General features: G+C 66.3%; 1 protein-coding gene across 4 annotated transcripts in view; it reads right to left on the bottom strand.

Moving 5' to 3' along the window:
* The window catches only part of OSBPL5 (oxysterol binding protein like 5), a 49125-nt gene that overhangs the window by 20654 nt on the left and 8061 nt on the right, over positions 1-20410 (bottom strand). For 2 of the 4 annotated variants that reach the window (XM_046016688.1, XM_046016690.1), the window contains exons 2-3: positions 1981-2137; positions 7-89 (exon numbers count right to left, since the gene is read on the bottom strand). In XM_046016688.1, coding sequence (XP_045872644.1) covers positions 7-89; positions 1981-2116 — 219 coding nt within the window. In that variant the 5' untranslated portion in view covers positions 2117-2137. Of the gene's footprint in view, positions 1-6; positions 90-1980; positions 2138-4562; positions 4693-4942; positions 5219-20410 lie in introns of those variants that run through there. The other 2 variants (XM_046016687.1, XM_046016689.1) reach the window with 2 other exon arrangements.

Genomic DNA, 20410 nt, shown 5'->3' on the forward strand with positions numbered 1-20410 from the left:
TCTTACCGGCAGCCCCTTCGTGGCAGAGCCTGGGGTCGGGGGCCCTTCATCCCTCGGCGGCAGCGGGCCGCTGGGCTCCATGTCCTTCCCTGCAAGAGAGTGGCCGAAGTGAGGACCAGGGTGCGGCGTGCAGACCGGCCCCTCCGGCTGGCACCCAGCCCCCCGTGAGGCAGGAGAGGGGTAGGCACAGGCCCCCCGGACGAGGCAGCCAGCCAGCCGAGATCAACCACCACCAGCTGGGAGGGACCCGGGAGCAGAGGCCCAGCTCCCACGACCGGCAGGAGGAGCCCAGGCACCCGGGGTGCCGGTGCAGCACGTCCTCTGGGTCCCGTACGGCCAGGCTCTCTGCTTTCAGAGGAGGAACGCGGTGTCCAGTTCCGAGGCACGTGATGGGTTCAGGGTGCCCGGCCCATGCCTGGTCTCCCCTCTCGCCCTGACCCTCTGGGAGCTTGGCTCACGGGGAAGCGGCCCGGCCGGTGTCTGGATTCAATCGGGGGGAAATGGGCACACTTCCCCCGCCCCATCTATTCTGGAGCGGGTTTCCAGACAGGTTTGCGGGCCGGGGGACGAGGGGTGGGCTCCGAGGAGGCGCAGCGGCGACACCCTCCAGCTGGCTGCCAGCTCCCTGCTCCGGGAAAGGGGAGCACCATCCCGGCGGGGGGGCTGGGGGCGCAGGGGCTTCCTGCTTTGCTTCCGGGGCGCCCTTCCCTCCAGGCCCCTCAGCTCAACGGCCTGTCCTGCCGCCGTCACCTCGCAGGGTGGGCACTGCCTGCTGGCCCGGGAGGACTAGGGGCCCTCGGAGCCTGCAAGGAGGAGCTCTGTCCCCGCGGCAGTCAAAGGCGGGTACCGGTCTGTCTACTCCATCCACGTCTCCCTCCTCACCCCTGTCCCCAGGACCCATCCGCTCCTCTCCTCCGGGAGAAGGTCCCTGCCTGCTGGGGCCGACATTACATGGGGCAGCCCCTCGGGGGACCAAAGACCCCTGAGACTGGCCACCAACTGGGACCTGTCCTTTCCCTCCCCGGGCTCCTGAGGACACACAGCAGAGAACGGAGGTGGGATGTACTTCCCCAGCCGTCCCGTGCCTCTGGCCCGTGTCACCTGACGAGGCATCTTCCATGTGGCCTGTTTCCATATCTGCTTCTGGATTTTCGGTGGGGGTCCCCAGAAGCCCCCATGTCCTGACAGCATGTCGGCCTGAGGCTCTCCCGGGGTCTCTGGGGACAGGACAGACACCGCAGCCAGGAAGGCCTTGGGTGTCGCTCTCTTCCCTCCTCAGGCAGGCAGCGGGCGAGGGCCAGGGGGGCTGGAGGAGGCCCGGCAGGGACAGTTGTGGGAGGAGGCGAGGTCTGCCAGGACGGGAGGAAAGGCCGGCCTCTCTGGGGGCAGCAGTCGCAGACAGGGACCGCACGCTCAGCTTAGGCTCTGCTGGGTGGGCCGTGCGGAATCAGGTGATGGGGCACAGAGCCCCTGGAACCAGGAAGGCACCAGCAGGTGCAGATGACCTGTGCCCTGTGGGCTCAGCGCTTTATCACCAGAGGCCTGAGAGCCCCAGTCTGGACTAAGGTACTAATATCCCCATTTTACAGATGAGGAAACGGAGGCCCGGGAGGTCCTGCACTGTCCCCGGGTGGCTGGGACTCGGGCCGCCTGTCTGGGGGGCTAGGTGTGAGACCGCCCCTCCACACCGCCTCCCCACAGACAAGTGCCCCCAGAGCCGGGGCTGGGGAGCCCCCGCCAACCTCCACGGCCAAGAGACCATCACCTGGCCCCAGGGTCCCAGGGCTCCTTGTTCACATGGCACAGCCCAGGACCCGCGCAGGGCTTAGCCAAGCAAGGCTGTTGTCCGCCTTAGCCGGGATGGCACAGAGAGGAGAAGGGACCCGCCCGAGGTCACAGGGCCGGGCGCAAAGCCGGGAGGACCCAGGCCCCAGCGGCCGCCCCAGCCCGTGCCGTGCCCCAGCCCGTGCCGGCACTGACCTGGGTTGAGGGGGTACAGCTCATTCTCCCCACCAAAGAGCAGGTTCCGGCTGAGTTTCCGGGGGTCGACTTTCTGGGGGGTGGAGGAGGGCGGACACAGTGAGAAGCGGCGGCGGAGAAAGGCCTCCTCCTTCATGGCCTGGGCACTGGGAGGCTTCTGGAAGGAAGGAAGAGACGCAGTCACACCTCATGTGCAGGGCAGGGGTGGCTCCAGTTGGGCAGCCTCCCACCCACCTTGACGGGCGGACAGAGGCACTTCCCGGGGTTGGGGGTGCGTGGCAGGGGTGACCCGGTCACTTGGGACGTCTCAGAAACAGACGAGGGCCTGGGGGGCCCGCGGGCCAGTGGGGGGCACTCAGCCCAGGGAAGGCCATGCCCAGGCTTACCAGGGCGGGCGCGGGAGGACCGGGACCCAGCGCAGCCAAGTGCGGCCCATCGCGGGCGTGGCAGGACCTCTCCCTTCCAGCATCCCGCCCCCAGGCCCAGCACTAAATTGGTTCTGTCGGACCCAGGCCTCCGCCATGGGGACCTGAGACGTGCCACCGACCCATGCCGGGCCTCCAGACCTTCCCTCCCTGGTGACGGGGCTCTCGGAGGGGAGATGGCTACTGATACACATGGGGGGGGTGGCCGAGCGCCGCCCCCAGAGAAGGAACGGGTGGCCCAGAGCACCAGGGGGAGCTGGCCTGCCCATCCCGCCTGAGGCCGCTGCCCTGGGACCCTGCACCACACACTCCCTCGGTCTGTCCTCCTGCTGCTGGGGCTCCTCCAGGGGGGTCTCTGCTGCTGGCGCCCCAGCGGCTTCACGCAGAGAGAGCACAGGTGTGCACAGCCAGGGGTGCCCTAATTCACACTCCACCCAAGCCCGGCACTCCTGAATGGGCTTCCTGCCCACCCCAGAGCCAGCCCGAAACAGCCCGGGGGCAGCCTGGCCCAGCACTCCTGAGCAGGCCTGGGCCTCCTCTGGGGTCCCCCTGTCCCCTCACAGCGGGGTCCCGGGCAGGCCTGGTGCAAGCAGGTGACCAGTGACGGTAAGTCCCCAGGGCCGACCCCACGCTACAGATGGGGAAATGGCGGCTTGAGGAGCTAAAGGCCTTGCCCATGGTCACGGCCGGGGGTGGTGCCGGACAGGGACTCCGGCTCCCATTCCCGTGCTCCGTCCACTGCCTGAGGACCTGCTCGGGAAAGGCCCACTGAGCCGTCTCACCTCCAGGTCTGGGGCCTGGGCCGCCTCACCCGGTGGACCCACGGCTTCCCGCCAAGCCCAGGACAGAGGCCCCATTTCCTCCCAAGGCCCTGGGCCTTTCAGGACGGGGCTGGGACCTGGTGGGAGAGGGGGACTGGACAGGGCTTCGGGGGTGGGCAGGGTGGCCCCCAAGCATTCAGGGCGGCCCCAGACCCTCCTCCGGGCCCCTGGCCTGGGGTCAGAGTGAAGGATCCCCGGGCCCTCCAGACCCTCCCTTCTTGACCTTGTCACCTGGCTGAGCTTGTCACCTTCGTGGTTTTACAGACGGGGAAACCGGTTTTCAGAGAGGGTGGGATTCTGGCCCAAGGTCAAGACAGCTACTAACTGGCCAGGGCCAAGCCTGAGGCCCCTGGGACCAACTATGGAACACGGCTCCCGCCACACTCCCAGGCCTCAGCTCGGCGTCCGGCAGCCCCTGTGCCAGGCCAGCAGGGCGGGCGTCTGGGCAGCCCACCCGTGTGCGGCAGGGTCAGCGGACAGGGGCAGCCTGCCAGGTAAGTCAGGCATGACCTGGACCTAGAGGGGCCCCCTGGAGAGCCACGAGGGCCGGTGGCACAGGCAGGCCTCCCTCCCTGGGAGCCTCCGCTAGGGTTGAGTCTCGCCCACATCGCCTGAGACCGGCTCACAGCCGCCTCAGCTCCATGCAGGGTGGAGTGGGGAGGGCACGAGGATCCTGGCGGCCTTCTCAGAGCCTACAGCGGGCCTTCTCCTCGCACCGCTGATGGCCGTGGGACTCCGTGAGCTCCAGCACGCATGCACCCACGCCGCCCTCCCTCCGCACCATCCCACAGCATCTTCTCCCCTTCCTTCCGCCCCTCCGTCGACCATCCGGCCATCTACACCATCGCCCCCTCCCCCTCTCCCCACTGTCCATCCACCTGCTGACCCTTCCCTCCTCCCACTTACCTATCTGCCCATCTGCCAACACCCATCTGCCACCACTCATCTGCCAATCGACCGTTCACTTGCCCGCGTCGGACGGATGCATCCAATCACTTATGCATCCAGCTGCTCATCCTCCTCTCTGTCCGTCCGTCCACCATCTGTCCACCCGACCTCTCATCTCTCCCTCCCTCCCTCCTCCATGGATCCTCCCATCCAGTCAGCCGAGCAGCCTGATGCCCCTTCTCCCCTCTCTTAGCCATCAGAGGTGACCCAGGTGACCCCCAATCAGACCCACCTGAGGTGACATTCAAATGACCTAACTGTGGGCACAGACGCCCTCCCACCCGAACGCAGTGCAGGTGTGCCCCAGCGGGCATCCCCTCTGTCCCGACGCCCCACACCTGTCCTGGGCCCCCGCGAGCCCCTCGGATCGGGCGGGCAGCGCGCTTACTCAGGGCTGCAGGGTCTGCACGGCTCCCTTGGTCTTCCCACCGCCCGCCCCGGCTGCTTCTCTCCGTCGCGGTCAAGGCTGGGGCGAGACGCTGGGGGGCGGATGCCGTTCGGTCCACAGCACAAGTCAATCCAGGCCACGTCTCCCCAGCGGCGGAACACGGTCCAGACTCAATCCCCTCCTCGCCCCGTCCCCTGGCCCTCCACGACCCCGCCCCTCCTCCCACTCACCGTCCCGGCCACACGGGCCCCTTTCCGTCCCTGGAAAATGCAGAGCCCATGCCCAAGGGCCTCCCTGGAATGCTCTGGCCCACATCTCTGCCTGGTGGGGTCCGTCCCACACTCAGCTAAAAGTCACTTCCCAGAGCGCTGCCCCCTCACCTCACATAGGCAAATTCTCCACATAGCACTGGGAGTTCAGAACCTCCTCCCTGGTGTCCCTTTCTCGCTCTTTCCCCACAGGACGCCGCAGGCTCTAGGAGAGGGGGTGGTGTCTGTCTGCCCTGTTCACTGTCTATCCCACACAAGCCCGGAGCAGGGGCTCGCAGCATGGCTCAGGGCTTGGGGACCCCAGAGGTCCCTGGAGTGAGCAAAGGCCACACGACAAACTGCCCCTGTTCCTCCTTTCCCGCAGGTCAGGGGCGGATCCCGGAGAGGCGGCCAGGGTCGGTTTGGGGCGGACTTCCAGCGCAGCCCCAGGGAGCTTCCTGTTCCCGCCTGCCTGCCAAGCCATGTGTGGCCTGGGGTGGGAGCGTCGGAGAGCCCCGCGCAGCCAAGGACCGAGCCCTGCGCTCTGGGCGCTGGCGGGAGGCAGGATGGGGGCGGGGGGGCCTGGCACCTGGAGGCTGCCGGCCTGCCAGGACTGCCGACTGGCTGCTGGGCCGCTGATACCTCCTCGCCATGAAAACTGAAGGCCCACAGGCACTGGGAGGGGCCTCCCCACCCCCACCCCCTCCCAGCCCGAGGGGAGGGAGAGAGGGCTGAAGAGAGGAGAGATGAGGAAACAGCCCCCCGCTGAGGGCTCCAGCTGCCCAAGGGCTCAGGGGTGCTCCCTCCAGTCTCCCACCGGGGGCGTGAGAGCCCCCTGACATCCACGGGCTATGGGTCCCACGTGGGGCTGGCCCAGAACACACAGGTACAGGTCAGACTCTGTTCTGGCCTGGGCCAGCCCCATGTTCCTGAGTTCAAACACTTGTCTGGGGACCTGCCAGGTGACAGGCTCCCTGATTCTGAGCCAAGGCCCACTGGCCAAGAGCGAGGCCTGGGGCGTGGGCACAGAGCCAGCACGGGGCCCTGCCCCCCACTGCAAGCTGCCTCCGGGGCAGTTTCCTGCTGGCGAGCCGGTCCCCTCCACCACCACCCAGACGCCCACCTTCGGGCCGGAACAATGAGATCCTTATAAAGAAAGGTCACTGGTGCCTTATCAGGGCTCCGCAGGCGAGAAGCACGGCCCGGGTATCTGGGCCAAAACTCGCCAAGGCTTGGCTTTCAGTGGGAAGGGCTGAGGGCAAGAAGGAATCCCGCAGAATCGAACAGAACGAACTCACTTCCCATCCCCACCGCAGGCACAGAAGTGAGGGGACGATTCTGACCACATGCCACGCCACAGAGGTCTGGGGACCACACAGAGCGGGGGAGAAGCGTCCAGGCTCTGATGGCTATGGGCCTCCGTGGGCCGCGTGTACCTCCGAGCACCTGTCTGTGAATGGAGATTTCTTCTCCGTCGCTGGTGGGTGCACAAGACACGGGTGCCTGTGGTCTGGCCAGGACCGCCACGGCCACGGCACCACCAACGTGGCCGTGCTTGTGCTTTTGTCTGGGCCCGGTGGCTTGTGAAAGGCTGTGGGGAAAACACTCCGGAATCACGGAGCAGTTTGGGGATGAAGCCACGTGAGGCCACCTGTTTGGGTCTCCAGCCTCCCGGCCCATGGAGAGCTCAGCAGGTCCCAAGGCCCGTGACCCTGAGGACCTTGCCAGTGGGAAGGCTCCAGAGCCCCCCCACAGAGGCCACCGCGTGGTCCAGCCCAGCAATGGCAGCCCTTCCGGAGAGCAGACACCAGCAGGATGGGTGGGCTGGCGGCGGTCCCCGGGCCGCACCAACCACCTGGGCTCAAACTGGGCCACGGGAACCACAGCGTCTTCAGAGCCCCCACATGCATTTTGGGGTGTGGGAGCTGGTCCCTCTGGGCCATGCCGTACCCACCCCAATGCATCTGGGCCGGGGTGTTTGGGGCATAAGTGGCTTTGGAGCTGGGGTGTCTCCAGTCTGTCCAGGGATGGGTCCCTTCATGTGTGTCCTCCACCGCACGCGATGCCTACGGTACGGGAGAGATGGGGGCAGACCTCCCCATCCTGTTTTCAAGATGCGGAAACCAAGGCCCCCAAAGGGGAAATGGCGAGGGGAGGCCCCGCGGCGTGACCTGTTCCTGTGCCCTTTCTGGCGATGCAGCTTCAAGCCCTGAGTCCCTTCTGTCCTTTGGAGGCCCGAGCCCAGGCCCAGAAAGGAGCGGACGGGGCCAGGCCGGTGGTGGCAGCAGCGGCCCCCCCACCCCCCAGAGAGACACTTCCCAGATATGGCCAGCAAGTGTGGCTGGGCCCTGGGGAAGCGGCAGGAAGTGGCCTGTTGACCTGGGTGTTCCCAGGCTGACTCAGCCGGGCCATGTGGCTGGAGGTTGAGACCAGGCCCTGGCACGCTCCCACCCGCCCTCCCTGGCACACACTGTTCCCACCCAGCTCTAGGGGACCCGGTCCCCCAGCAGGACTCCACGTGGTCCCCTGCGGACCTGACCCCACCATGTCCCTCCCTGACCCTGCCCTCTGTCCCGACTGCAAGGCACTGATTTTCTCTCTGGGGCAGGGGTGTGGTGGGGAGGGCGACCAGAACAGGGGCACTGGGAGCCCAGCTAGTTGACCCGGGCCTGCAGGGGACCCCGGACCACTCTCAGTGTCCGCGTCTGGAAGAGGGAGGTGGCTTCAGGCCTCACCCCCCCATCATGGGGGGGGCTGGTCTCTGTCCTGGGGGGCCTCTGCTGTCCCCACCGGCCACTGCTGCCCTGGTTGTGGGACAGACAGGCGGTTTGGTGGCTGCCACAGGGGGGCATGTGGCCAGGGCCGGGCACATGGCCATCTGCAGCCCACACTGCTCCCCTCCCCGTGGGGCTGGAGCCTCGAGGGCGGGCGGGCTCTGACAGGAAAGCTGGACAAAGTGGGCCACCGGCTGCGGGAGACGAAGCTCACGTGTGCCTCACTGTCCCGGAGGCCGGGACCCCGGGGCTACGGACGGCCAGGCGCTGCTGACCCCAGGAGCCCAGGAGCGCGGGCAAGCCTATGCTCACCTCCAGACTCCCCTGCCCTGGTCTCTTCCACTGCCCATACCCCCACCCCCACGGGACCCTCTGCAGCTGCTCCCGTCAGGGGACTCTGGGGTCAGCAGGGAGGTAAGCGTGGGGATCCCTCTCTGGAGGAGCCAGAAAACGGCGGGGACAAGGACATGGGGACATGGGTGGAGGGGAGTGCAGGAGGAGCCCAGCCCTGCCGGGGCCCTGGACGGGGGCATCAGCCCTCGGCTGAGTAGTCGGGGGCAGGCCCAGGCAGGGACCCACCTAGTGACAGTCCTACCGAGGACCTGCCTGTGCAGAGGGGAAGCCGGGCCGGGCCCCTCCACCCGCCCCCCCCCCCCCCCCCCCCCCCCCCCCCCGCCCCATGCCGGGCTCCATCAGCAGGCTGAGCCCTCAGGCTGGTTTCTCCCCTCCCTGCTCAGACGGCGGCTTCCCACTCCGCACATCTCCCATCTCAGGACGGGGCGGCCCGCAGGATGGCCGGACCGTCCCGCGCCCTCTCTCCTTCACGGGCTCTTGTGGGCTGTCTTAAATGCCGGCCTGCCTGGGCCCAAGCTGCTCGGCACTGGGGGGGGACGCCCTGGCACACCCGAGGAGACGGGCCCCCGAACTCGAAGGACCCCCTTTGCACAGCCCCTGGCCCCGGGCTGCTGGGCATGTGGGGTCTGTGGAAATGTGATGTCCAGCCTTCCCACAACAGAAATGCAACTGGGCTGTCCCCGAGGCCGGTCCGGGGTTGTGACTGGAGCTTCACGAAGGCACCACGCCTGCCAGCCCAGCCTGGTCTTGGGGCCCTCCCCCCGCAGAAAGAGGGGCAGCCCGGACCGCGGGACAGGCAGTGTCCCCCCAGCCACCTGCGGCACGGCATCGAGCCAGCGACTGGGAGGCTGCTGGGGCTAACGCTAAGCCCCAGGGAAGGAAGCGCGGTGTTTGAGGAGCCCAGGTGCGCCGCGGGTCCTGGGAGACTCAGAGCCAGGGCCGGCGGGAACCAGCGCAGTCTCCCTTCCTAGGGAGCCGTCCCCAGGGAAGCCACCACCTGGGGATGCCAGGCAGAGGGAAGGGCTCAGACAGAGCAGGAGTGACCCTGGTGGCTGGGCCGACGTGCACGCGGGGACCCTCGGTTTGCTCGCAGCCCCAGGGGAATCCGGGCTGGCGGACGCTGAGCGGTAATTAGGCGGCTGTCGTGTCCCAGAACCGGCTGCGGGCACGGGCCAGGCGGGATGTCCCCGGAACACAGTGGGATTTCAGCCGGCTCCTGTCCTGCCCACACCGGCTGCAGCTGCCTCCCGCCCACGGAGCCCCTTTGCTTGGCTAAGGTCCGGCCCCAGGAGGGCTGAGAGACAGAAGCGTGAGCCGGAGCCTGGGTCAACATGATTACAATTGTGCCCGGAACTAACTAATCAAAATACATCACAGAGACACGTCCGACCGCTGCCCACCCGGCGTGCGATTCCACGGCTCCCTCCTTAATGCCCGGCTGGCATCGGACTTCACACACCCACGGCCACAGGGCGCCAGGTCGGGGGGACGTCTCCTTTCCTAAGGAAGCCCCCACTCTCCTCTGCTGGGAACGAGGCTCCAGATCTGGGCGGGAATGCCTCCCCGCCTAGGAGGGGCAGAACCCTGGCCCCCCGTTGTCTCCTCTGCTCCTGCAAATGATGCTCAGGCTCTAACAGCCTTAATATGGGTCGCAAGTGCCCCGCCTGCCCACTTAGGGGAGCAGAGCCCCTGCCCTCCTCTCCATCCTCTGGATCTGCGTGGCCAGAGGAGCCTCCCCTGCTAGCAGGGGCCACCAAGGACTCCTCACGCGCGGAAACGCCACCCAGAGCCGTGACTGCTCCTGCCAATGGCAGGACGTGTCTCACGGACCCCAGACTCCCTTCTGCCCCAGCACACGGTTCCAGCCCCTCGGCCCCTGGTCCCCCACACAGTGGGGCTTCCAGAAGGGCTCAAGCTCATGCCCGCACAGCACTGAGCTGGAAACAGGTTTCACGGGGTTTCGGGGCTCGGTCACCCCTCGAGCCACGTGGATGGAGGGGCCACAGGGAGGCCTGGCTTCCCCAGATCCGGAGGTGAGTCCTCGCGTAAACCAGAAACTCCCTCCTCCCCGATCAGTCCCAGTTCTCACACGGCAGAAGGTCCACCAACGTGCGCACGCCACCCCTGCACTGCGTCCTCACGGCCCCGGATGCGGAGTGAGTCAGAGGAGGACAGCAGCACGATTCCCCCACCCCCACCCCCGCCTCCCACCCTGTCCAGGGGCTGGCGGGATGCTCGTCGTGAAAGCAAAACGACCCCAAATGCTCCCTTTTCCGGCCTTCTCTCCATTCCACAGATGCGGTAACTGAGGCCCTGAGGATGAGTAGACTTGCCTGGGGCGTGGGGCTGGTTAGGGGAGGCCCCCGACCCGCGGCTCATCTAGGGCAGGTGATGCTGAGCCGCTGGGATCGCCCCACAGCTGCCGGGCCTGTCCTGAGAGCCGGAGCAGAACAGAATGTCCGCGGGGCTGCCTGGGGACTCCTTGCTGGACCCCCGGCCTTGTTGGCCCTGGAGGAGAGCCCTCAGCCCCGCTGAGGGGACGGGTGTCCTTCACACCCCCACTTCCAGGTGCTGCACGCGGTGGGTCCGACAGCGGCTCCCGCAGCCCGGCGCGGCCACTATGTGCCACACAGCCCGGCCCGGCGCGTTCGCGTTCATCGGGGAGCAGCTGTCCGCACCTCTCCTGGGCGAAGCCAACGGGGTCTCGCATGGCCCGAGGCCCCCTCCCTTCAGCCTCTAGCACTAGGCCTTACTCCCCTGCCGACGGGCTGGGCGGGCAGCTGCTGGGGTGTGAGGGGAGCCTATTTTCCGGGCCCTTCTGGGGTAACCGACTGTGGCAGCTGGGGGTGACCCCAAGTCAGGCTGCAGGCGGCCCACAGCCCCGGCTTCCCCCTGCCCCGTCCTGGCAGCGTACTTCTGCCTCCACCTCCACTGGCTGTCGTTGGCTCTGGGGGATGTCCGGCCTTCTGCCCTGGTTAGGGAGGAGAGCCCGGGGGGGAGGTCATGTGCTCACCCCATGTGGGACCCTCCCACACACCGGATGAACCGAGAGTCTAACCCCCCCTGGCGCCGGGAAACCACTGGGACGCTCCCCCCAAGCACCACCGCCAGGGGCTGGGACAGGCTGTCCCTTGACCCTGAGCTGAGGCTTCTTGGACCGTCGGGGAAATTGGTTCTGTCAGGAGTCACGTGTCTGGCGCAGAAAGTGAGCTGCGAGTCCGGCGAGACCAGGCCGGCACAGAGCCCAAGCACCTCTTCCTGTCCTGCCACGGTAAGGGACCGTCCAGAAAGGTGACCTGGCATCTCCAGGGTGTGGTGGCCAAGTCCGCAGGCCCCCGGGCCCGGCCACCAGCCCCCCTCCCCCCGGGAGCCTACCGTCCCAGTCCTGAGCCAAGCCTGCACGAGGGCGCCTGGCTCCCGGCTGAGAAAGTGTCACGGCCTGACCCGAGAAAACAGGGGGACGGGGGGACCATGCCAAGGGTCCCCAAAGAGGCTAAGAGAGAAATGACAACAAAGATCCACACAGCAACATGAACACGTGTTCGAACCGCCAAAGCGTGCTTGCAGCCAGGGGAAGCACGCTGCGGCGCGTCCCCGCGGGGACTCGGACTCACCCGCGAGAGCAGTACGTCCGGGGGCGGGGCGGGGCGCTGCGTCTTCTTTAAGAAGCTGAATTTCACGACCGAGCACCAGCCCCGTGGGACCCCGGCTCACCCCAAGCCGAGTGGCCTTGGCGGGGACCCGCGAGCCTTCTCTGGAGCACGGTGGGCGCGCCCGAGCCCATTCTCCAGATGTTGAAGCAGAGACCACCCAGCCCCAAATCCCGCCACCTGGGAGCTGTCCGGGGGAGCCACTGAGACTCGGGGAAGGTCCAGAGACCCTGGAGAGCCGGAGCCCCACGGCTGGGCCCCCCCCCCCCGCAGCTCTCAGGGCTGAGAATCCGAGCCTGCATTTTGGTCTGTTCCCAGACACGCTGCTCACACTAGGAGGTGACAAGTCCCAAGGCATGAAGCACCAGCAGGCACCTCGTGAACAGCAGGGGACAGCTAAAAGTGACACCAAGAGTGACAGGAGGCCGGCCCCGGTCATGACGTGTCCTTCCGGGTCGGCGTGGGCTTTACGGACACCCGCCCACCAGGCTGAGTCCTGACAGCCCACGGTCCCTCCAACTATGCCCGCCTTCGCGGACACCGCAGGGAACCCAACCCTGGGCACGTGCCATCGGTCCAGGAAGCCTCAGCTCGGCGTCAAGGGACAGCCTGTCCCAGCCCCTGGCGGTGGTGCTTGGGGGGAGCGTCCCAGTGGTTTCCCGGTGCCAGGGGGGGTTAGACTCTCGGATCATCCGGTGTGTGGGAGGGTCCCACATGGGGTGAGCACATGACCTCCCCCCCGGGCTCTCCTCTCTAACCAGGGCAGAAGGCCGGACATCCCCCCAGAGCCAACGACAGCCAGGGGAGGTGGAGGCAGAAGGCCTGGAGGGCTCCCCCCCACACGGCCCTGGCCCCCTCCTCCTCCCCCAGCTGAGAAGCCGCCCAGCGAGCCCCAAGTCCGGCCCCTGTCGGCCACTGACAATAGAGGCGGCCCGGAGTGGGGAGGGGAGAGGGTGGCCTGGGTCTCAAGGCTTCTGGAAGACATCTAACAAGTTTCCCCAAGGCAGGTGCATGAGTGTCCTGGGGCCGCCAGGACAGCTGACCACTCACTGGACAGCTTGGCTGCAGTTGGTCATTCTGTCCCGGTTCTGAAAGCCAGAAGTCCGAACTCCAGGCATGGGCAGGACCCTGCATTCTCTGCAGGCTCCGGGAGACGGTCCTTCCCGCCTCTTCCCTAGGGGGCCCCATGTGTCCCGAGGCTGTGGCCGTGTCCCTCCAGCTTCTGCCTCCGAGGTCACATGGCCCCGTCCCCGTGTGTCTGTCTTAAACTCCCTCTCCTGTCTCTTACAAGTCACTGGATTTAGGGTCCACCAGACAATCCAGGATGAACTCATACCAAGACCCTTCACTTTGGTCCATCTCTAAGTCCCAAATTACCAAGTAAGGACACCTTCACGGTTCTGGGGTTAGGACTATGGTCTATCTTTTTGGGGGGTCGCCCTTCAACTCCCAATTGGGTTTCCCAATGGAGCCCTGTGGGATCGGGGGGAAGGGGCTTGCCATGATGCAACCAGCCCGGGAAGGTACGCAGTGCTCCCCTCTGCTCGCAGGAACCCCCCGGCCCGCTTCCCGTTTCCACTGCGCAGGCCTCGCGCCCGCCTGGCCTAGGCCGATGACGTCCGGGTCCTCTCACTGCCGCCGAGCACCCTCAGGGCTCCAGCCATCTCCCACATGAAGCCCCAGACCCTCCTGCCCCGCCCTCTACCAGGACCGCAGCCAGCCCCAGAAGGTGTTGGCCATCCCTGCTGGCCTGCTCCCACCCCAGGCCCCCAAAGCCAGAGAGCTTCGGTCATCGTGCCTTTGGCCACGCCACCTGTGCATGTCCCTGGGCCAACAGTGCCTCGCTGCCGCCCATGTCCTCCTCCAGCCCTCGCAGCGGCCCCCCTCAGCACTCAGCTCGCTGTCACCCACCCAGCCCGGAACCTTCCAGCAAGCCAGCACGGCTCCCTGGGTGCCGAGCCTGGCCATGGTGGGTTGGATCCGGCTCCACCCAGGGCCAGCTCAGGACCCCACAGCTCGGAATGGCCGTGTCCATCGGGGCCCTGGCATCCCGGGGGTCGGTGCGAGCCGGAAGCCAACTTCTGGAGAAGGTATCCCAGACTCAAACACTTAGACCCTGCCCAAACCAGCAAGAACCGAGTGCCTTTGAGGGCAACGTGCACGTCTTACTGATGAGAGCACCAAGTCTAGGAAGGGTGGCCGGGACCTTCTGGAATGGGTGCTGGGTCATCACATGCCTTTGCTTTGTCCCTGGAGGAAGGTCGTGCCAACCGGCGGCACACCGGGAGGACCTGGGTGGGCTGAGGGCTATCCAGGGGTCGGCTCGAAAACTGCTCCAAACACGGTCCCTGCGAACCGTCCGTCCACACTACCTGGGCCATACCAGACCCAGCGCCTCGGCCCCAGGAGCCCAGAGAGCCGTCTGGGCGTCTGCTGGAGTTCATGCAGGGAGGGGGATCCAGGGCGCTCTCTGGGAGGGCAGAAGGGGATCTTGGCAGTGGACTTGCAGCGCCCTCGAGTGTGGAGTGGCAGAACATGCAAGGAGAGCGTCCAGCCCAGGAGGAGGCCAGGAGGCCCCCACGGGCACCGAGGCTGGACCTGGGTACAGGGCGTCGGGGCTGGCTCTGGCTGGCTGCTTCGACACCGGGTTTCCACCGTACTTCTGGCCATGCGTCTCCAGCGGGACTGCTTAGTGGCCGGCGGCTGCCGGTGTGTGCCCGGGGTTCCTGGGAGCGGGCAGGTTTCTTTTCGGCACGAGGGGGAGCCGGGGGCACCTGCAGGGCTTGGGGAATAGCGTGTAGCACAGAGAGACACGGACCTCCGGAGCACGCGGCCACGGGCAGCACCCCTCGGGGGGGGGCACCTCCGTTTACTCACGTGCCTCCAGCTCCCTTCCCGCCACGCTCGGCGCACAGGGGCTGGGATTTCAGACCGGGCTCAGTGGAGGACAGGGGGGTCTTGGTGCGACAGCCGCCCCCTAGCCTTGTTCCCAGCGATGAATACACAGACTGACATCCTCAGTCAAGGGCGAGGCACCAGTGAGGGTTTGCGCCCCAGCACGGCTCCCGGGCAGTCTGCCCACTCACGCGACCTCTAGCCTTCCCCTCCCCCTCGGCACATCCAGGCACCTGGGCTCGACTGGGGAGAGACCGTGGACCTGGCAGAGGCGGCTTTCCCACCAACACCACGAGGGACCCGCTGCACGCCTCGGCCCGTCCCGAGGGCGCCGGGGGCGGGTGTCGTCCTGACTGTGGAGGGGTCCTGAGGGCCCCACGGAGCCCAGAAGAGCCTGGAGCAGGGGTGCTCGCTCGTCCGCAGCCCTCAGAGTGGACGTGTCTTATACTGTGTCCCCGGGGGGCCTGGCAGGGGGCTTTGACCTCGAGCTGCCCAGGGATGGGGTGGGGGTGGGGGGAGCCTCGTCACAGAACCAGCCCGGACCACAGTGACCGATCGCAGTCTGCAGGTCGGTGGGAAGCGCTCCTTTGGGGACTCCCCCCCCACCGTACCCTGCCGGTCAGCCCGGTGACTGACCACTGGCCCAGCTCAGAGGCAGGCACTGTGGACGCGGCAGACGGAAGGAGGGACAGAGGAAGGGCCGTTTGTAAAAGTGAGGCCAACCACCCCACGCTCCGATCTCCCCAAGATTCACCGTCAGGACTAAAATCCCATCTCCTCGTCTCTGCGTGAGGGACGGGCTCTGCGGCGTCATCCGCAGGGGGAGGACGCCACGCACGGGTGGGCGCGGGCGGTGAAGCAGCCACGGGCGCCGAGGTCATACACGCGGCCGCACAAGGGCAGCGGGATCCGTGTCTCACAACGGGGCGGGGGCTCGGGAGACACCAAGTGCCACGGCGCCAGGCAGGGCCTTGATGACAAGGACTGTCGCCATCCGTCTGCGTGTAAACCAGCGTGTGTGACAGGGGCCTCCCCATCAGTTCGGGCCCCACGATCACCGCGAGTGGCTTTACAGTAGGAAAACGCTCCAGCAGAGCCACCGCCAGCCGGAAGGAAGCAAGGAGGAGGGAGGGCCTTATCCTGGGGGCCGCAGGGGGCCACGGCGCAGCCAGCACGGGGCAACTGGGGCGCTAACGAATGCTTCCCCGAGGGTCCGACCCACCGGGCTGGGTATACATTAGGCGCTTAGTAGCCACACTGGGCTGAACCACTGACCTCTCTTTCGCTTGAGTGGCCAAGAACAGACGGGGGTGTACGCCAGGCCAGCGCAGGCAGAGCTGGGGCCCTGCTCCCAGAAGCCCACCCCTGAGGGAGGAGGAAACGGCGGCGTGTTCTGGGAGGGCGGGCTCGACCCCACGGGGGGTTGAGGGGTCATGAGGGGTCTCTGGGAGGGGGTGAGCTCCAGAGCCTTCCCTGCCTTTTGTGCTCTGCAGTGCTGGCTGGGTGGCCACAGGGCCGTGTCCCGGGAACAGGGTGCAGACCTGGAGGGGAGCCTCGGGGGGCCTGGCGCCCCGCCACCATCCACAGGCTGTGCTCCTCCGGACGCCCCCCTCCCTGCCGGTGCTGACAAAGGCCGGTGGCCCAGGACAGACAACATGGGGGAGGGAGAGCGAGGTGAGCTCAGAAAACTGTTTCAACCCTCGTTCAGGTTGGTGCGGCGCTGCCTGGCTGGCGTCAGCGACTGTGGGGTGCCCGGGGCCCTGTTCCACCGTCCCCTCCGCTTCGGGGTGAATCTGACATGTTCCACGCTGTACGGTGAAAAAGGAGACGCTGAAAGCTTTCTCTGGAAGGCGTAAAAGGAGAATTTCTTAAAAGGTTTCAAGCAAGAGAAGAAAGGCGCCCATGCGAGTCCCATCCCCCCAGGAAGGCTCCGAGTTTCAAAGACCGAAAAGGAGAGTCACAAGGTGACAGCGAGCTGGGTGGAGGCCCCCGGACCTCCCCGAGACAGGGAAGGTGCTGAGGACCCAGAGCCGGCGGGACCACGATGGGGAAGAGGCGACGGTGGCCACCACGGAGCGTCCCCGTGGCCTGCCCCTCCGTGGCCTGCAGCCCCCGAGACCGTGCACTCCCACTGGCTGGGAACCCAACCCTCAGGACTCCCCAGCCTTCAGCGTAGCCCAGTTCAGGGGTGTCGGCCCTGACACACGGTCGCCTGGCTGCCCGGGGCAGGTGCGATTCCCAACAGCCCCCCCGCAGGTCGTCAGTGCCGCCAAGCACAGCCCCAGCACAGGTCGGAGCTCCCCCAAGGCAAGGGCAGCCTCCTGTCCCTGCCTGTCTGACCATCGCCACCTCTCCCCGACCTGACATGTCTGCAGGCAGCCACCGCCCCAGCCTGGTCCTGGACACACTCCGTGGGCTGCTGGTGTCCCCGGGTGCGGGTCCGCTCGCTCCCTTCTCCACCCCGAGTGCTCACTGCCCCCACCCCGGACACGCACGGCCGCACACAAGCGCCGGAACACAGCATGTGGACACGGGGCCACACACCGTCAACGCCTCGGGAGTGACCCGAGCAGCCGCCATGCCCCCCGCTAGCCTGGCCTCCCCCGAGGGCACAGCTGTCCCGGGGGCAGTGCTCCGGATCTGGACGGGAAGGGGCTTCAGGACTACGCGTGTGTGTGTGTGTGTGAGTGTGTGCGTGGGTGTGTGTGTCCGGAAGAGCAGCCCCCCGCAGAGGGGCCCTGAGGAGATGTTCTCAGGGTCCCGAGCCCCCGGGTACTGTTTTCTCCTTTTCTGTTTGGAGGTGGCTCTCTTTGAGGGATACGCTCTGGTTCCTGGGTGCCCTGGTCACAGCGGCCCTCCCTCGGCCTCGTCCTCCAGGCCCGGGGGCAGCAGAGAGCCGCACAGTGGGAGGAACTCAGAGCCTTGGGGACAGAGCTGTGCTGCTGCCTGGGTGTGGGCACGCGGCCGGCTGCCGCCGCAGGATACAAGGAGCCGTGGGCCGGGAGGGACTCAGGGGCAGGGCAGGGGCCTGGAGGCTGACGACCCTGGCCTCCTGCATCCCGGATGTCGGGGCCGGTAGCCTGTGCCCAGCGGGGGTGGTTGCTGTGGAAACACATAGACACACTGGTGAGGGGGCGCAGGGCACACCCCCTCCCTCGTGGGGTGAGTGTCCTGCCCCAGTGGTCACACCCGTGTTCATTCCCAGCTCAGCTCTCGTGTGTAACACAAGGCAGCTCCTGGGCCCACACCCAGGGTCGCTGGGAAGACGGCGTGACCATACCTGCATCACCTCCGTGTTTCTGGAACCGTCCCTCCTCTCTCCGTCACCCTGGTGAGCTGAGCCCGGCGCTTAACTCTCCCTTTTCTGGATCACAGCGAGCTCCCGGCTGCTGCCCGCTGTGGCCACCCTCTCCCAGGTGCAGTGGGTTGAACAGTGTCTCCCCAAGATATGTCCACATCCTAACCCTGGGCCCCCTGAATGTGGCCACCTTTGGAAGTAAGGTCTTTGCAGGTGTGACCACGTGAAGACGAGGCCACACGGGAGGAGGGCAGGCCCAACCCGACCACTGTGCTCCTGTATGAGAACAGGACACACAGAGACACAGGAGGGGCCCCATGAAGACAGGGGAGAGGCTGGAGCCATGTGGCCACCGCCCAGGGACATCTACAGCCCCAGAAGCTGGATGAGGCAGAAGGATCCTCTCCTTGAGCCTCCCCACACCTGGATTTTGGACTCCTGGCTCCGGGACTGGGAGACGCTAGGAGGCTTCCGGGGTGGTGGGCCCCCGCCCAGCATGCGCGGTCCCTTTTCACAGCAGTCCCTGCCGGACACAGGCCCTCAGCTCAAGGTCAAAGCTGTGAGCAAGAGTGGCCTGAACCGAAGCTGAGTGGGGCTTCCTTCCCCTGCCCCAAGGACGAGGCCGAGGCCCCTCTCCCTCTGGACACTGTCCAGACCGGAGGAGGGCGACACGGCACGCAGCTCCGCTCAAACACAGCCACCTTCCCTGTGCCCCATCTGGGGCACGTCCAAATCAGCCCTCGCCCTGTCCCCCGTGAGCAGCCTTCCACGCCCCTCCCAGCCCTGTGCGGCTGAGACACCGTCCCAGCACCAACCCGGCAGAAAACCGGCCGTGCCTCTGCGGATGCCAGCCGGTCTCCCGGGGAGGGGTCTCCAGGCAACGCAGCAACACTGCGGCCCCACGGCTGGGGTCATCTCCTTCGGTCCGGCGGCAGCCTGTCCGTCCCACTCGGCCGGCTTCTGGAAGCCCCTGGAAGGGGCCACCACGGGCCCCCACTGCCTCCAGAGCCAGACTCCAAATGCGTTCATCACCCACACTCCCCGAAACGTGGGCAGACAGCAGACGAAGCCGCCGGCAGCGGCCACACTGCTCTCCTCGCGGGTCTTGTGGACAGCGTTCCTCTCTCTACAGTCTCTTTCCAGCCTCCTGCCTGTGACAAGGGAGGGGAGTCTGGTCTTTGTCCTGCCGACCTCTGTCCCAGGGACGCGGGCGGCTGGGGCGCTGACCACGCGCTCCTGGCTTCGCGCGGTCCCCTGCTCTGTTTTACAGACGATGAGGATTTTCTAGCTGTCGCAACAACTGAAAGGTTCTTTTTAGATACAAATTCGCTTATGTAAAAAGAAGTGAGCGGATTTACAGAGCCGCGCTTCAGAGTAACAGTACAGACGGCGGTGGAGAAATTAAGCCATGAAAAGTCCGAAAAGTCCCCGGAAGGCGTCCTGAAAATGCCAGAAGCCGCTCAGAGTGTGGGGTCCCACCTGGCCAGGGGCCCGCGCTCCCTCCCCCCGAGCAGGACCCTATGACGGCCGGGGTCTTCGCCATAAAATAAAATGTAAATACAGAAAACCACCGAGACGTTCGACCTCGTGACTTTTCTAGACCAGGGCCGTACCCACCACCCGGTCAGAACCCGGGTCGCCCGGGGTGCCAGCCCCAGGCTGGCATCCCATCCGCCCTCCGCCCTCCAGGGACAGCCAGACCCACCACGAATGCTGCACCTATAGGGTCCAGGCTGGCGTCCCGTCTGCCTGCAAACGTTTGCCTTCCGTCCCGTGTTCCGCCATTCCCCTCCCCCGCTCACACTTTGTGGGAAGCCGGTGGCGTCTGACCGAGAACCTCTGGACAAGCCCTCCTGAGCCCGAACAGAGCAGGCGCCCATGCGCCCTGGAGTGTGCACTGGACGCCCGTCCCCGCGGGACCCTGGCGAGAACGAGCGCACCAAGACCAACCGACCCGGCCGCTCGCGGTCTCGCCACGACCCGCGGACAGATCTCGGGTCGCCTTCCAGCCCCACCAGCTCGGGGTCTGCACACCCTCCCCACAATCGTCCTGATCTGGCTGCCGCTACCGGTGCAGGCTAGAAGCAGAAACAAGCTTTTAAAGAAGAAAATAAAACAACCAGCAAGCTTCAGGAAAGGAGTCTGGGGCCATTTAGCTCAGGGACAGTCAGTCCCGGACGCACTGGGGTGGGGGGCACGTGGCCAGGTGGTCCCTGTCCCCTCGTGCAACCTTGCTGGATGGTTGCAGGCAGGTTTTCTTGCCTCCCCGAATCCTGATGTGCCCGTCCATCCAATGAGGATGCTGGGAGGGCTCGGTGCACTGGTGTGTTCAAAGGGTTAAAGGAGAGAGTTCATCTCAAACCCTTCAAAAACTGTTCATCCCTTATAAAAGGAATCATTGCCGGGAAGGGTTAATGATTTCTCACACCTTAAAGCCGCTGTGAGGAATCCTGGGGGGGTTAACTCATGCTGGAAAGATTTCCACTGAGTGTATTCGAAGCTGCCCTCCTCCGGCCCCAAGGAGGCGCGTCCCCAAGGGCCGTGCACTCCACGGGGTTATTCTTGCTCCCACGGGCGGCCCGGTGCAGCCTGGGACAGGACGGACGGCCACGCCGGGAGGGCTGGCGCA

This window comes from Meles meles, chromosome 8, assembly GCF_922984935.1.
Source record: "Meles meles chromosome 8, mMelMel3.1 paternal haplotype, whole genome shotgun sequence".
NCBI lineage: Eukaryota > Metazoa > Chordata > Mammalia > Carnivora > Mustelidae > Meles > Meles meles.